Source organism: Dermochelys coriacea, chromosome 14, assembly GCF_009764565.3.
Source record: "Dermochelys coriacea isolate rDerCor1 chromosome 14, rDerCor1.pri.v4, whole genome shotgun sequence".
Classification (NCBI taxonomy): Eukaryota; Metazoa; Chordata; order Testudines; family Dermochelyidae; genus Dermochelys; species Dermochelys coriacea.
In genome coordinates this window covers 29,042,268-29,059,828 of record NC_050081.1, presented here as the reverse complement: position 1 = coordinate 29,059,828, position 17,561 = coordinate 29,042,268, and the positions used below count along the sequence as shown (strand labels likewise).

At 49.0% G+C, this 17,561-nt stretch overlaps 1 protein-coding gene across 4 annotated transcripts; it reads right to left on the bottom strand.

The window, feature by feature from the left end:
• Positions 1–2,279: 2,279 nt before the first annotated feature.
• LOC119842760 (zinc finger protein 250-like) lies at positions 2,280–17,205 on the bottom strand. 4 transcript variants are annotated; one of them, XM_043496879.1, is made up of 5 exons: positions 16,947–17,201; positions 15,963–16,049; positions 15,045–15,171; positions 4,605–4,718; positions 2,280–4,238 (listed from the first exon to the last, which is right to left on the bottom strand). In XM_043496879.1, the coding sequence occupies exons 2-5, from the start codon at positions 15,984–15,986 to the stop codon at positions 3,115–3,117; spliced, it is 1,389 nt and encodes a 462-aa protein (XP_043352814.1). In that variant the 5' UTR covers positions 15,987–16,049; positions 16,947–17,201; the 3' UTR covers positions 2,280–3,114. The 4 variants fall into 4 exon arrangements, with proteins under 4 accessions (XP_043352814.1, XP_038227210.1, XP_043352815.1 ...); XM_038371282.2 differs by lacking the exon at positions 16,947–17,201 and adding an exon at positions 16,761–16,905; XM_043496880.1 differs by lacking the exons at positions 15,963–16,049; positions 16,947–17,201 and adding an exon at positions 16,761–16,866.
• Positions 17,206–17,561: the final 356 nt, after the last annotated feature.

Genomic DNA, 17,561 nt, shown 5'->3' with positions numbered 1-17,561 from the left:
TGACTCAAAGGACCAATAAGGGAACATGATACTTTCAAATCTTGGAGAGGGAAAAAGGCTTTTGTTTGTGCTCTTTGTTTACCTGTTAGTTCTCTCTTGGGACTCAGCTCCAATCCCGTCTCTGATCCCCTGATGGGGAACCCAATCATGAAGACCCACATCTGGTCGGGGACAGGAGTCTTGGGGATGCCTTGCTACTACTCCAGCTACTCCCAGATCCTGCTATAGCCCCATTTGGGTCAGGAATCTGTTCCTTAGAGTGGTCATCCTCATACAGCTGCATGATTAACTGTGCTTTGGTGAACTTTCCAATGCACAACCCTCTCTTTTTGCACAGGATTACAATGTCCTTCTTATGGAGATGGTGATAGGCCATCACTTCGCTGTTCCCAAGTTGTTATGGACTCAACTGTGTGCTGTGTGCTCTTAGCACCCCACGGTTTCTAGGGAGAACTCCTAGTGTGCCAGTCTTCTCGAGGTCACCACCTCCTTGCCAGGACCAAGCCGCAGACTCCTCTGCCCCTGAGACTGCTCACTGCAGTCCCCGGGGGACCCCATTACTACATAGTCCTTCTCGCTGGTCACACACTCCCAGGGGTTAAGCGCAGCTCTTCCGCCCCTGAAACCACTCCTCTCTGAGCCTTCAGCACGCCTGGTCCTCATTAGCCCCCCTTCGTTTTACTGCTCCCCAGTCACTTACTGCAGGAAGTGCCATCCACGGGGTGCAGTGCATCCCACCCCTGCCACCAGTTGTCACGGAGTCCCAGGGCGATGCTCTGGAACTACTCCCTACGAAGCCAGTCAGGACTTGGATGAAGTCTCCTCTCTGTGAGCAGACTGTCTGCAAGGCAAAAAACTCACACATCTTCCACCTTCTTGGGTCTGACCTCGGAGCATTCAGCATCCTCTGCCTCTCTGTGCGCTTCCCACAGCGAGTCCACCAAGGCGGGGTCCTGGGGAAGCCAGAGGGTCCTGCACCCCAACTTTTCAGTCAGACGTGACTCTTAGCCAGCCAGTAAAACAGAGGTTTATTAGATGACAGGAACATGGTTTAAAACAGAGCTTGTAGGTACAGAGAACAGGACCCCTCAGCCGGATCCATTTTGGGGGGCAGTGAGCCAGACAACCATGTCTGCACTTCACTCCACATCCCCAGCCAGTCCCAAACTGACTCACCCTCCAGCCCCGCCTCCTCTGGGCTTTGTCCCTTTCCCGGACCAGGAGGTCACCTGATTCCTTTGCTCTCCAACCCTTTAGCTATCACCTTGCGGGGGGAAGGGCCCAGGCCAACAGTTGCCAGGAGACAGAGTGTCGGCCATTTATGTACACTGGCCCTTTGCTCTGCAATAATTACACTCCCTTATCCCACCACCTAGAGACTTAAGAAATGCATAGGGGAAACTGAGGCACCCCATAGTATTCAGAGGAAACATTAAGAACAGTCCCACTTCGTCACAGCAGGTACTTGTCCCAGGCCTGCAGACACTGATTCATAAAAGTCCTCAGCATCATCCTCAGGGTCCCATAAAATCTCTCCACCAGCCCGTTCATGCTGCTGCTGCGGCTCTTTTTGGGCTGTCGCTGTCTCTCACAGGGGAAAGGCTTTTGTTTGTGCTCTTTGTTTACATGTTTGTTCTCTCTTGGGACTGAGAGAGACCAGACAGAAATCCATCTTCTCCAACCCCCTGCTCAAAGCAGGATGAATCCCCAATTTTTGCCCCAGAACCCTAAATGGCCCCCTCAAGGATTGAACTCACAACCCTGGGTTTAGCAGGCCAATGCTCAAACCACCGAACTATCCCTCCTCCAAGATTTGAAAGTATCATGTTCCCTTATTGGTCCTTTGGGTCAGGTGCCAGCCAGGTTAGCTGAGCTTCTTAACCCTTTACAGGTAACAGGATGTTGCCTCTGGCCAGGAGGGATTTTATAGCATTGTATACAGAAAGATGGTTACCCTTCCCATTATATTTATGACAAACCTAAAGGACTTAGGCCCCCAAAGGACTTGGGCACCCAAGTCCCAGGGAAATTCAATGGCAGTTCGCTAACCCCATGCTATCTATCTATGATGCTGAGAGAGCTTCCATCACTGTAGCACCTGGGCACCTCACAAACTTCAGTGCATTTGTCCTTGCATACCTCTCTCAGGCAGGGCAGAGCTATAACCCCATTTTACAGATGGGGGACTGAGACCCACACTCACAAAGGCCCAGGTTTACAAAAGTATCTAGGTGCCTAAAGCTGCAGATAGGCACTTGGAGGGATTTTTTGAAAGCATGGAGGAGGTTAAGCACTAGAGCTAGCCAAAAACATTCTGAGGGAATGGTTCTCTGTTGGAAGGGGCATTCTGTCAAAATAGGAGAAATGGATTAGTTCTGATGAAATTTCATTGAGGAAAAATAAAATGAAACGGAAACATGCCTAGAAGGCGGAAAGGTTCTATTTCTACCTTTTGGGGAGGGACCATTTTGATTTTCCTTTTAAAATGATTTTTTGTTTCAATTAAAAAAATATATATTGCATAATACATATAGTATATATATAGTATACGTGTGTGTGTGTAGTATAAGATCAAGTGTAAGTAGTCTCTTGGCCTATCCAAGGCCATGATCAACTGTCTTGATGTTTTTGGTCTTTTGGCCTTGAGATGAAAACCTTGGACCTTGAAGTGAAAAAATTATTTAAGTTATATAAGAATGTGTGTGTGTGTATGTGTATATATATATACATAGTATTATATAAGAATGTGTGTGTGTGTGTGTGTGTGTGTGTGTGTGTGTATATATTATATATAAATAAATAAAAACATATAAAGTCACAGCCAGAAGATGATGGAATTTTGTTGCATGGGAAATTTCTACTTTTTTTGGTTCCCTTTTGGAACTGAATTTTTAGGCATCTTTAAGCACCCAAATACCTTTAAAATCTGGCCCTAAAGTCCATTTAAATCAATAAGAGTCAGGAGCCTAAATACCTTTGACAATCTGGGCCCAAGTGATTTATGGAAGAGCAAGAAACTGAGTTTGGGTCTCCTATCCCCAGGCAGGGCCCTGACCCTGGGCTATTCCTCAGGGCTGCGCTCTACCATGCCTCTGAGTGGGGACAGGTCCCCCATCACAGGTGCGCCTCCTGGTGCCTCTGGAGCAGCGGGTCACTGGCACAGCACTTGCCCAGGTAGGGCCCGTCCCTGGCACAGGCTCCTGGGGGCTGGCGGCAGGGTTTCTCACCCCTATGGGTGCGCTGGTGCGCCAGGAGGGTGGAGTTCTGGCTAAAGCCCCTCCCGCACACAGCGCAGCGGTAGGGTGCCTCCCCGGTATGGGTGCGCAGGTGCACAAAGAGGGTGGAGCTTTGGGAGAAGCGTTTCCCGCAGCGGGCACAGGGGTAGGGCCTCTCGCCCGTGTGGATGCGCTGGTGCCGGGTCAGGTTGGAGCTGGCGCTGAAGCTCTTCCCGCAGTCGGTGCAGGCGTAGGGCCTCTCCCCTGTGTGCACGCGCCGGTGCAGAGTCAGGTAGGCATTGCGGCCAAAGCCCTTCCCGCACTCGGGGCAGATGAAGGACTTCCCCTCCTCCTCTGGGGCAGAGAGTAGCTCTCCGGCATGGGTGCGCTGGTGCCGGGCGAAGTTGGACCGCTCATGGAAACCCTTCCCGCAGTGGGGGCAGGTATGGGGCTTCTCCTGGCGGTGGGTGCGGCGGTGCCGGGCCAGCGTGGAGCCCTCTCGGAAGCTCTTCCCACACTCGGGGCACCGGTGGGGCTTCTCCCCTGTGTGGGAGCGCAGGTGCTGCATGAGGTGGGAGCTCTGGCCAAAGCGCTTCCCGCATGCGTCGCAGGCATAGGGGCGCTCCCCTGTGTGGATGCGCCGGTGGGTGGCCAGGGCTGAGCGGACAGGGAAGCCTTTCCCGCACTCGGGGCACTGGTGGGGACGCTCGCCGTGGGACCGGCGGTGCTTGCTGAGGTCTGAGCCACGCCGGAAGCCTTTCCCGCACTCGCTGCACACATTGGGCCGCTCCCTGGCCTGGCCCCGACTCTCCACAGCTCCGCCAAAGGGAGGGGATGGGCCCCAGGTGGGGTGCAGCCCAGAACCTGGCTCACACTCCAACTCCGAGGGTGAGTTTCTCTGCTGCCTTCCCGAACTGCCCTCAGTCAAACAAGCTGCTCCCTGACCAGGGTTCTGCACCTGCAGCTGCGCAGGGGTGTCCTGTTGCGGCCTCTCCTCCTCCTCCCTCGCCATCCCCTCGGCAGCTGCAATTGAGGAATCCAGATACGAGTCAGTGTCTCTGCAGGCAGCAAGGGAACATTGGGAATCGGGATGCTAAAGGGAGTGTCACAAGGAATTGAGAGGGTAAAAAATCAGAAGCTGATTCCCCAAACCCTCCATTCTCCCAGAGCAGAGAGAGCAGGGCCAGGCCTGCCCCCGCAGCCCGTCTGAGCACGCATGGGAAGGGATCTCCAGCCAGATCTCAGGCAGGGTGGGCGGGAAGCGCTGAGTTGAGTCCGCCATGAGGATATGACCTGCTGGGGACAATCCTGACCTGGATGAGATGAGACAGAACTGGGGGAGCTCCAAGGGCTTGGATGGTTTCCAAGTTAGTTTAACTAAATCCTCACCTCTGTGGCTGCGTCTTGGGACCTCCCTGTCCTCAGAGCCCTGGGGATCTGGGACCCACGGCTCCTCCCCTCCTTCCAGCTGGGAGATCACGCGGGGTTTGGGAACGGGAAACCCTGCTCAGGGGTAGAAAATGGGAGAGGTTGAGGCTGGTATTCACGTTGTGCTTCTCATGCAGGCAGTTCTCTGCTTTCATATTAGCCCCTTTCTTTGCTGGGCGAGGGGGTGCTTGAGACAAAGCAACTGGAAAATATTCATGGAGACCCACTCTGTGGGATCACACATCTGGTGGCAGACAAACGGGGTCCTCTGCAGTCCATTTAAGGCTCCCCTGTGTGTACACACACACGTGCCCCTGCGGTATAAAAATACACCTGCCCATTTCACGGTGTAACAGGACAGTGGACTGACTTTTTAAGGTGTATGATGGGAACCCAGTCAGCCCAGCTCAGTTCCAGGATCCTTGGTCAAAAGACCAAGTCACTGAACTGGAGGAGCAGCCAGGAAGTAATAAGGAAGCAACTGCTGACCTTAGTTTTACCGCCTGAGGCTGGAATGGTACAAGTAGCTCCAGACAAGCTTGTGCTCTTCTTGCCAGTGATGGGCCAAGATGGCTTCTGGGGGTTCCAGGCAGTTGCCCTCAGATGTTTTGCCCAAGAGAAGGGCATACTGGGAAATGTAGCTCACTCTGGCGGCTCTGTCAACAGTGTGCCCTCATTGCCAAAAAGACTAATGGCATACTGGGCTGCATTAATAGGAGCATTGCCAGCAGATTGAGGGACATGATCGTTCCCCTCTATTTGGCACCGGTGAGGCCACATCTGGAGTCCTGTGTCCAGTTTTGGGCCCCCCACTACAAAAAGGATGTGGACAAATTGGAGACAGTCCAGCGGAGGGCAACGAAAATTATTAGGGGCCTGGGGCACATGACTTACAAGAAGAGGCTGAGGGAACTGGGATTATTTAGTCTGCAGAAGAGAAGAGTGAGGGGGGATTTGATAGCAGCCTTCAATTACCTGAAGGGGGGTTCCAAAGAGGATGGAGCTAGGCTGTTCTAAGTGGTGGCAGATGACAGAACAAGGAGCAATGGTCTCAAGTTGCAGTGGGGGAGGTTTAGGTTGGATATTAGGAAAAACTTTTTCACTAGGAGGGTGGTGAAGCACTGGAATGTATTACCTAGGGAAGTGGTGGAATCTCCTTCCTTTGAAGTTTTTAAGGTCAGGCTTGACAAAGCCCTGGCTGGAATGCTTTAGTTGGGGCTGGTCCTGCTTTGAACAAGGATTGGACTAGATGACCTCCTGAGTTCTCTTCCGACCCTAATCTTCTATGATTCTCTGTCAATGTCCTAGAGTGGGCCAAAGCATGCTGGGAAATCAGGGGAAGGACATGAATCCTGCCCTTACCGCAAAGACCTGGAACAGAGCTGGTGGGGAAATTTTTGACACAACGATTTTTTTTTAAATCAGAAAATGCCAAATTTATGGAAACCAATTTCTCAGGTCCAGGATAAAGCCTAGGGTCAGAGAGCCCCATCCATTCCAATGGGTAGGGAACGTGGCTGAGATCTAGGTTTGAGTCCCTGGCCAGAATCTAGCTAGCAGAGCAGCAAGTTCAGTCTATACCTCCTGCACCCCAGGGAGAGCTCGGATCTCTCTCACTCTTTGCGAACTTCCCCCATTGAAGCTGTTCCACTTCAAATAAACAATTAAATATTAAGTGGGCCAACACAAGAGAAATTGGTTCCACAGCCTGGGGGTTAGGGCACCCCAGAGGGACTGGCAGAGCCAAGTCTCTGCTCCAAATCAGAGCATTGCAAATGGGGAAGTCCTGGGAGAGAGCTCTCCAGGTGCAGGAGGAGTGATTAGATGATCCTGGGGGTGTCTTTGTTGTCTGTTAGCTTGTTGTGTGCCTGCTTGATTGATGTTTATAGTGTGGTCTGTTTTGGGGGCTGTGTGCTGAGCGTAGTGGCCTGCTAGGCTAGGCTGAGACCTTACTAATGAGGCTCTTGCCAGCCATCCTTTGATCCCTTGACAAGGAGCAAGGCTAACTCAGGGAAAAGAGGGGTTTAAAAAACCTGCTCCTAAGTGACAAAAGGAGCTAGTGAACAGGGGAGTTTTGCAAGGCAACTTGTGTGGGGGGGGGGGGGAGCCTGAGAGCAAGATACACCTAACAAACATACTTTAACCTTAGGCCAATAACACCCACCCCCCCCAAAAAAAACCCCAAAACAAACCCCCCAAAGAACGTACAAACAAACAAACAAACCCTGCAAAAGCAAAAAAGTATGCAGGCAGAAGCCCAGCAGCAGTGTTGGGGCTATCCAGTTTATTGCCCTAAATGAAACATGTATGATTATCTGCCTTGTGGGTGGGTTATGGTGGCATATTTTTGCACTCAGTGAAAAGAGCTCATGGTCCTCAGAGACTGAGTATGGGCTGTGGAGACCAGAGTGGCTAAACTGCAGGAGCTAAGGGAGACAGAGAGGTAGAATAATAGAATATCAGGGTTGGAAGGGAGCTCAGGAGGTCACATCTAGTCCAACCTCCTGCTCAAAGCAGGACCAATCCACAACTAAATCATCCCAGCCAAGGCTTTGTCAAGCCTGACCTTAAAAACCTCTTAGGAAGGAGATTCCACCACCTCCCTATGTAACACATTGCAGTGCTTCACCACCCTCCTAGTGAAAAAGTTTTTCCCAATATCCAACCTAAACCTCCACCACTGCAACTTGAGACCATTATTCCTTGTTCTGTCATCTTCTACCACTGAGAACAGTCTAGATCCATCCTCTTTGGAACCCTCTTTCAGGTAGTTGAAAGCAGCTATCAAATCCCCCCTCATTCTTCTCTTCCACAGACTAAACTATCCCAGTTCCCTCAGCCTCTCCTTATAAGTCATGTGTTCCAGTCCCCTAATCACAGACAAGACTCTCCAGGACAGAGCAGAATGGTCCCATCCCAAGTCTTACAGCCTCTGTGCTGCTGAGGAGGATGGAAGTCTCGGGGTTAATGGCTATTAGCCAGGATGGGTAAGGAAGTCTCGGGGTTAATGGCTATTAGGCAGAATAGGTAAGGAATCATGTCCCTAGCCTCTGTTTGTCAGAGGGTGGAGATGGATGGCAGGAGAGAAATCACTTGATCATTATCTGTTAGGTTCACTCCCTCTGGGGCACCTGGCATTGGCCACTGTTGGTAGACAGGATACTGGGCTGGACGGACCTTTGGTCTGACACAATGATTTGGGCCAGTATGGCCATTCTCATGTTCTTATGGGGAAGGAGAACATCCAAATGGAGCAGAGGGAAACGATTCCAGATGATGTCATGGTATTCCAGTTATTAGGAAGAGCCAAGTAATAATAATAGGGGAGTCAATCATTAGAAATATAGGTAGCTGGGTTTATGATGACTGGAAGAACTGCACAGTGAACTGCCTGCCTGGTGCAAGGGTTGCAGACCTCTCAAAACATCTAGATAGACATGTGTGCAATGCTGGGGAGGAGCTGGTAGTCCATGTAGGTATCAATGACGTAAGGAAGGATAGGAGAGGGTTCCTGCCTCATACTGAGAAAGAGGGACAATCAGCGAGTTATCTCAAGTGTCTATACACAAATGTAAGAAGCCTGGGAAACAAGCAGGGAGAACTGGAAGTCCTGGCACAGTCAAGGAATTATGATGAGATTGGAACAACAGAGACTTGGTGGGATAACTCACATGACTAGAGTACTGTCATGGATGGATATAAACTGTTCAGGAAGGACAGGCAGGGCAGAAAAGGTGGAGGAGTTGCATTGTATATAAGAGAGCAGTATGACTGCTCAGAGCTCCGGTATGAAACTGCAGGAAAACCTGAGAGTCTCTGGATTAAGTTTAGAAGTGTGAGCAACAACGGTGATGTCATGGTGGGAGTCTGCTATAGACCACCAGACCAGGGGGATGAGGTGGATGAGGCTTTCTTCCGGCAACTAAAGGAAGTTACTAGATCGCAGGCCCTGGTTCTCATGGGAAACGTCAATCACCCTGATATCTGCTGGGAGAGCAATACAGAGGTGCACAGACAATCCAGGAAGTTTTTGGAAAGTGTAGGGGACAATTTCCTGGTGCAAGTGCTGGAGGAACCAACTAGCGGCAGAGCTCTTCTTCACCTGCTGCTCACAAACTGGGAAGAATTAGTAGGGGAAGCAGAAGTGGATGGGAACCTGGGAGGCAGTGACCATGAGATGGATGAGTTCAGAATCTTGACACAAGGAAGAAAGGAGAGCAGCAGAATACGGACTCTGGACTTCAGAAAGGCAGACTTTGATTCCCTCGGGGAACTGATGGGCAGGATCCCCTGGGAGAATAACGTGATGGGGGAAGGAGTCCAGGAGAGCTGGCTGTATTTTAAAGAATCCTTATTGAGGTTATAGGAACAAACCATCCTGATGTGTAGAAAGAATAGTAAATCTGGCAGGCGACCAGTTTGGCTTAACAGTGAAATCCTTGCTGATCTTAAACACAAAAAAGAAGCTTACAAGAAGTGGAAGATTGGACAAATGACCAGGGAGGAGTATAAAAGTATTGCTCAGGCATGCAGGAGTGAAATCAGGAAGGCCAAATCACACTTGGAGTTGCAGCTAGCAAGAGATGTTAAGAGTAACAAGAAGGGTTTCTTCAGGTATGTTAACAAGAAGAAAGTCAAGGAAAGTGTGGGCCCCTTACTGAATGAGGGAGGCAACATAGTGACAGAGGATGTGGAAAAAGCTAATGTACTCAATGCTTTTTTTGCCTCTGTCTTCACGAACAAGGTCAGCTCCCAGACTGCTGCACTGGGCAGCACAGCATGGGGAGGAGGTGACCAGCCCTCTGTGGAGAAAGAAGTCGTTCGGGACTATTTAGAAAAGCTGGATGAACACAAGTCCATGGGGCTGGATGCGCTGCATCCGAGAGCGCTAAACGAGTTGGCAGATGTGATTGCAGAGCCATTGGCCATTGTCTTTGAAAACTCATGGCAATCGGAGGAGGTCCTGGACGACTGGAAAAAGGCTAATGTAGTGCCTATCTTTAAAAAAGGGAAGAAGGACGACCCAGGGAACTACAGGCCAGTCAGCCTCACCTCAGTCCCTGGAAAAATCATGAAGCAGGTCCTTAAGAAATCAATTCTGAAGCACTTAGAGGAGAGGCAATTGATCAGGAACAGTCAGCATGGATTCACCAAGGGCAAGTCATGCCTGACTAATCTAATTGCCTTCTATGGTGAGATAATTGGCTTTGTGGATGAGGGGAAAGCAGTGGATGTGTTATTCCTTGATTTAGCAAAGCTTTTGACATGGTCTCCCCCAGTATTCTTGCCAGCAAGTTAAATAAGTATGGGCTAGATGAATGGACTATAAGGTGGATAGAAAGCTGGCTAGATCGTCGGGCTCAATGGGTAGTGATCAATGGCTCCATTCTGGTTGGCAGCCGGTATCAAGCGGAATGCCCCAAGGGTCAGTCCTGGGGCTGGTTTTGTTCAATATCTTCATTAATGATCTGGAGGATGGTGTGGATTGCACCCTCCGCAAGTTTGCAGATGACACTAAACTGGGAGGAGTGGTAGATACGCTGGAGGGTAGGGATAGGATACAGAGGGAACTAGACAAATTAGAGTACTGGGCCAAAAGAAATCTGATGAGGTTCAACAAGGACAAGTGCAGAGTCCTGCACTTAGGACGGAAGAATCCCATGCACCGTTACAGACTAGGGACCGAATGGCTAGGCAGCAGTTCTGCAGAAAAGGACCTAGGGGTTATAGTGGATGAGAAGCTGGATATGAGTCTACAGTGTGCCCTTGTTGCCAAGAAGGTCAATGGCATTTCAGGTTGTATAAATAGGGGCATTGCCAACAGATCAAGGGACGTGATCGTTCCCCCTCTATTCAACATTGCTGAGGCCTCATCTGGAGTACTGTGTCCAGTTTTGGGATCCACACTACAAGAAGGATGTGAAAAAATGGAAAGCGTCCAGCGGAGGGCAACAAAAATGATTAGGGGACTGGAACACATGACTTATGAGGAGAGGCTGAGGGAACTGGGATTGTTTAGTCTGCGGAAGAGAAGAATGAGGCGGGATTTGATAGCTGCTTTCAACTACCTGAAAGGGGGTTCCAAAGAGGATGGATCTAGACTGTTCTCAATGGTAGCAGATGACAGAATGAGGAGTAATGGTCTCAAGTTGCAGTGGTAGAGGTTTAGGTTGGATATTAGGAAAAACTTTTTCACTAGGAGAGTGGTGAAACACTGGAATGCATTACCTAGGGAAGTGGTGGAATCTCCTTCCTTTGAAGTTTTTAAGGTCAGGCTTGACAAAGCCCTGGCTGGGATAATTTAATTGGGGATTGGTCCTGCTTTGAGCAGGGGGTTGGACTAAATGATCTCCTGAGGTCCCTTCCAACCCTGTTATTCTACGATTCTATGAGAGAGGTCCTGGAGGCCAAATTTAGGCTGCTAGTAAGAGATTGAAGTCCAGGTCCTCTCTCTGAAGCTGAAACACTTCCTGTTCCACATGCTGGGCCAGCTAGACAGGAAGAACTGCAGGGTCTCAATGTGCGGAGAAGATGAGGTGTAGGGATGAATGATTTAGGTTTATTAGGAAGCGCGGAACCTTTTGGGGAAGGGGGAGCTTACACAGGAAGGGTGGGCTCCACCTAACCCAAAACAGAACCATATTGCTGGCATGTATAATTTAAAAGATTGTATAGGCGTTTTTAAACTAAGGGCTGGGGGAAAGCTGATGGATGAGGAGGAACACACAGTCCAGACAGACACAGTCCTTAAGAGAGAATTTATTAAAAAGGATACTCCTCATCCTAATAAAGAGGAGAAGATATAAAGTACTGTACATGTAGGAAATGAAAAAAAAAGGAGTTCAAAGAAAAAGAGTCTATCACCGTTACATCACAGAAAGGCAGACAACTAAATATTGCTTGTGTACAAATGCCAGAAGACTACATACTAAGAGGGGTGAACTTGAGTGCTTGGTATTAAATGAGAATATTGATATAATAGCCATCACAGAAATTTGATTGAATGATAATAACCAGTGGGACACAGGAACACCAGGGTACAAAATATATAGGAATGACAGAGAAGGTCTCACTGGTGGGGGAGTGACACTAAATGTGAAAGAAAGCATAGAGCCAAAAAAGCAAAAATCTTAAAAGAATCAAACCATACCATAGAATTTCCATGTATAGAAATTCCATAGTTGAATAATAAGAGTGTAGCAGTAGGAATATACTACCGACCACCTGACCAGGATGGTAATGATAACTGTGAAATGCTCAGGGAGATTAGAGAGGCCACAAAAACAGAACACCCAATCATAATGAGGGATTTCAACTACCCAGTTTTGACTGGGTATGTCCCCTCAGGATGAGAGGCAGAGATAAATTTCTAGACACCATGAATGGATGCTTCTTGAAGGAACTAGTCCTGGAACCCACAAGGGGAGAGGCAATTCTTGATTTAGTTCTAAATGGCACACAGGATCTGGTCCAAGAGATGAATATAGCTGAACTGCTTGGTAATAGTGACCACAATGTAGTTAAATTTAACACCCTTGCACAGGGGTGGATTAGGGTTTTGAGGGGCCATGGGCCAGAACAAGTGGGGGTCCTTCCCCACCCCTTCCGTGCTCCTGCCAGGGAATAGGGTTGGAGCGCGGGGACTTGGAGACTAGAGGATAGCTAATGTAACATTGATTTTTTAAAAGGCTCCAAAGGCAGTACTGGCAAATACAGGCTTGTAAGTCTAACTTCGGTATTAGGTAAATTGGTAGAAACTATAGTAAAGAACTGATCAGACACATAGATGAATACAATAAGCTGGGGAAGAGACAACATGGCTTTTGTAAATGGCCTCACCCATTTATTAGAATTCCTTGAAGGCATCAACAAAAATGTGGACAAGGATGATCCAGTTGATACATTGTATGTGGACTTTCAGAAAGCCTTTGACAAGGTCCCTCACCAAAGGATCTTAAGCAAATTAAGCTGTCATGAGATAAGAGGGAAGGTCCTCTCATGGATCAGTAATTGGTTAAATACAGGAAACAAGGGTAGGAATAAATGGTCAGTTTTCAGAATGGAAACGGTAAATAGCAGGGTCCCCAGGGATCTGTACTGGGACCTGTGCTGTTCAATACATTCGTAAATGATCTGGAAAAGTGAATAAACAGGGAGGTGGAAAAGTTTGCAGACAATATTCAAGATGGTTAAGTGTAAAGTTGAATGTGAAGAGCTATAAAGGGCTTTCACAAAATTGGGTGACTGGGCAAGAAAATGGCAGATGAAACTCAATATTGATAAGTGCGAAGTAATTCATATTGGAAAACATAATCTCAACTACACATACAAAATAATCAAGTTTAAATTAGCTGCTACCACTCAGGAAAGAGATCTTGAAGTCACTGTAGATAGATCTCTGAAAACATCTGCTCAAAGTGCAGCAGTAAGCAAAAAAAAGCTAAAAGAATGTTAGCAATCATTAGGAAAGGGATACATAATAAAACAGAAAATATTATAATGCCACTATATAAATCCATGGTACACCCACACCTTGAATACTGCATGCAGGTCTGGTCGCCCCATCTCAAAAAAGTTATATTAGAATTTGAAAAAGTACAGAGAAGGGCAACAAAAAAGATTAGGAGTGTGGATCAGCTTCCATACAATGAAAGATTAAAAACACTAGAACTGTTCATCTTAGAAAAGAGATGACTAACAGGGGATATGATAAAGGTTTACAAAATCATGAATGGTTTGGAGAAAATGAATAGGAAAGTGTTATTTACTCCTTCACACAACACAAGACCCAGGGATCATCCAATGAAATTAAAGGCAGCAGGTTTACAACAAACACAAACATACAATCAACCTGCAGAACTCGTTGCCAGGGGATGTTGTGAAGGCCAAAAGTATAACTGTGTTCAAAAAAGAATTAGATAAGTTCCTGGAGGATAGGTCCATCAATAGCTATTGGCCAAGATGGTCAGGGATTCAACCCAGTGCTCTGGGTGTCCCTAAACCTCTGACTGCTAGAAGTTGGGGCTGGATGACAGGGGATGGATCACTCGATAATTGCCTGTTCTGTTTATTCTCTCTTGAGCATCTGGCAGTAACCACGGTTGGAAGATAGGATACTGGGCTAGATCTACCATTGGTCTGACGCATTGTGGCCATTCTAGTATTCTTATATAACTTGTTCTACCACTTCCCAGATGAGTTCCCTAATGCCTGGGATTCTAGCTATTCTGGGTGGATCTCTCTGCAACAGAATTTCAAAAGGTCTCATTTTTTGTCCTGATGCGGATGGGACAAACCGTTTGAAATCTCAAAACCGTTTGAAATCTCAAAATTTTCGCAAGACGGGAAAATGATTTCTCATCTAGCTCTACCTGAAAGGTCTACAAGAACCTACCTACATGGGCAGGAGATTTCACGTAGCAGTCAGGTCTTTAATTTAGTAGGCAAAAATAGTGACAAGGTCCAATGCTGGAAGCTGAAGCTAGATAAATTCAAGCTAGAAATAAGGTGAACAGGTTTAACTGTGAGAGGGATTAACCACTGGAACAATTTACCCAGGGACAGGGCGTATTCTCCATCATTTGGAGATTTCAAGTCAGGACCAGATGTCTTTCTAAAAAATACCATCCAGTTCAACCACAAGATATTGGGAATCTCTGGGTAAAATTCGCTGGCCTGTGTGATGCAGGTCAGACTAGATGGTTATAATGGTCTCTTCTTTATGAAGCTCTGAAGCAGGCTGTGCTGATGACCTCCCCTGAACACTGACAGCTAATAAACACACTCTCTTTTGTGTTGTTTTAAGGCAGGCATCTCTACAATTACTAAGAGGCTAGGGAGAAATATTATCACCTTGAATTGAAATAAATTGTGTGAGGGAGAACTCTTATTTTTTTTTTACAGATCCCACAGATGTGCCTTGTCTCTGTGTGCGTCAGCATCTGTTATAGTAGATTTTCAGGCTGTAAACTCCTCGGGTCACAGATGGTCATTTACTATATGTTTGTACAGTGCTTAGCAGAATGGGGCCCTGGCCTCTTGGGCCTCTGTGCACTACTGCCAGCTAAATACTCATAGTATTAACAATGATTAAGAAGAGGGTTTGAACCACTATCAGGAATTTGGGAGAATAAACCAAGTGTGTCCCTGTTCAAATCTCTAGAGATATTAAGAGAAGAATCCCTGGTGAGTCCCAGAATCTTCTGGCCCATGAGAAGAGATGTGGAGGATGTCTCTCATATGGGATCTGGGGACTATGAAATATATCCCTAAGATGTGGGGTCTCTTAAGCACGTGCATTGGCTTCTGCTCAGGGTTCCTTCCCTGCCCCCTTATAAGAACAGAACACTGGAAGAGGCCCCCATGGTCAAAAGCTGTACCCGAGGGGACAGGAAGCCTTACCCAGTGAGGCCACAGACTCATAATTCTCCTGCATGACGTCCCTGTAGAGGGCTCTCTGACCTGGGACCAGCAGAGCCCACTGCTCCTTGGTGAAATACACAGCCACCTCCTCGAAGGTCACCAGCTCCTGGAATACCAAGCATCCCCCATTCAGAGCTTCCTGCTCCAGCCACAGACCTACCAGCTCAGTCACGGGAGATCTGGTTGAGCCCTCTGATGAATTCTGCCCTGCAGGGATTGGTGTAGTTCCCATGAATCCTAGCTTAGAGTTAGAATCACCTTCCAAAAGGCCCTCACCCCACTTTCCTTGTACCCCACAGACTGTTGATGGCTCTGTCTCTGCTTTCAGTACTCACAGAAGCATTAATGGAGCGGGGCAGAAGACAGGTTGGGTTTTTTTGGTAAAAATTCAAATACTAAAAAAAAATTGGACAAAACCTGAACTAGTTCAATTCCAAAAGGCAGGTCAAAAAACCATTCCCACACCCACCTACCCCTATGGAAAATGGTATCCAAAGCCAGAAATATTTTGATTTGGAAATGCTGCCCTGGTGCTTCATGGGAGTGGTAGTCTGGGGGCCTCAAAGCTGCCATCCTCAGTAGGGTTCCCTGATTGCACTATGTGGCTCAGATAGTCCTAGACATAACTGTGCTGGTATCTACTACCAAAAAGCAGTGGGGCCAAAACAGGACCTGTAGCAGAAATGAGAAGTTCCTTCAGAAACTCCCAGCAGCCCCTACCCATAAGGGAGTTTAAATATGGCTTCAGGACCGTCAGGGGCTTAGTTCACCTTCCACATCCCAGGAGGATTCCCAACCCTCCAGGACAGGTTTGTATCCAAAGCATGAGGGCCTGTTTGACCCCAGCCTTTCACTGCCTTCTTCTCTTTTCCATGAACTCCAATACGAATGCCCTACCTGAGCGAGCTTTGCTCCAGCCATGTCCCTGCCCCATGCCCCGGGAGGGTAGTGCAGTCAGGAATGGACCAGATGTGATTCTTCAGCCTGTCAGGGCGAGATGATGGGGCAGGTTTCAGAAGGGGCTTTAGGCCATTTCACACCCAGATTCCCACCAGGCCTTTTCCCTGTGGACAGATACTCATGACTCGGTGGTGGGGGGAAAAGGCTTGGTTGCTTCATGATAGTGCAGACCCGGCTCCCCCCACCAGGACCAATCCCACTACAACATTTCAACCCCCCACTCATCCCAATACCAGAGTCTCTGAATCAAATAAGAGAAAAGAGATGAAAGGAGCCACTTTGGGGGATCCCCCGATACTGTCCCCAGGGCAGCACATTCCCCCAGCAGAGGCAGGAACTGGCTTTTCCTCTCCCTGCCCCTCCCCTTGTCCCGGGAAAGTCAATCCGCCCGGGGCGCTGCAGGGAACGGGGCTGGGCAGGGCTGGGAGCCGGGAACCTCCCTCCCCACTGATTGCTCCGGCTGCCCCTGCCAGTCTCTGCCCCGTCTCCCTCCTGCCCCCTCCCCTCCCCTCGGGCTGGGAGACTCGGTCCCTGGCCCGGTCCCGAGACGGTCGCTCTCCCGGCGCTGGCTCGGCTCCTGCAGGCGCTCAGGGGGGCAGAGCCTGGGGGGGGTCAGGGAGGGCAGCAGCTCTGGGACTCGCAGCCCCCCGCCCCCCCAGGGAGCAGAGCTGGGGCCATTGGTGTCGAGTCACTTTCCTGCCCGGCCCCAGCCCTTCCCCCGGGTCCCCCCCTCACCTGCAGGCTCCGGCTCAGGGGCTGGTGTCAGCAGAGCCCGGGGCTGCCCCAAGGGCTGGTTCCAGTCCCCGGAGAAAGTCCCCCCGGCTGGACACAGAGGGGGGTTGTCTCTCTCCCGGCTGGGGAGCAGCGGCTGCTCAGCCCCGGCTCCCCTACATGACAATGGAGGAGTCATTAATGTCTCACCCCGGAAGCTCAATTGCTGATATCCTGATCTGAGCGCAGGAAGAGCAGCCCTCTCCCACAGCTTTATCCAGAGCCCTCCTGTGGCAACAACTAATTTCTACACTAGAGATAGATTTGCGCAGACCTCCTTCTGGGGATGCAATTTATACAAAGATGTGCTTTTGCTAGCAGAGCTTAATCCAGGTGCTGCCCAAGCAAAATAAGCTGCGGGGACACAGCTGAAGCACTGTGATGCTGATATAACTGTGTCTGCACTAGAGAAATGTCACTAAGAAAATCACCCCTCTAGGTGTAGTTTAGACCTGGGCTTTAAAACCTCAGGGCTAGTCTCCAGTGCTTAATTTGTGCCAAGGCTTGCTAGCGCTGAGCCCTGGAGCCGGTGGGCTTGACAGTTCATAGCTCCAGCACCTCTGGGCGTGCTGCATCAGTTATTAATGTAAAAAAAAGTGCTTGTGCCCTGGCACCTCTTTCATTACAAATTAAGCACTGCTAGTCTCCCCCAGTGTCACTGAGTATTGCAGCATTCATTAAACATGTCTCTGCTAGCAGCAGCTCTAACAGGCAGAAGGCATGTTCCAGCAGCCTCTGTGTCTCCCATCCCAGCGAAGGTTTTGA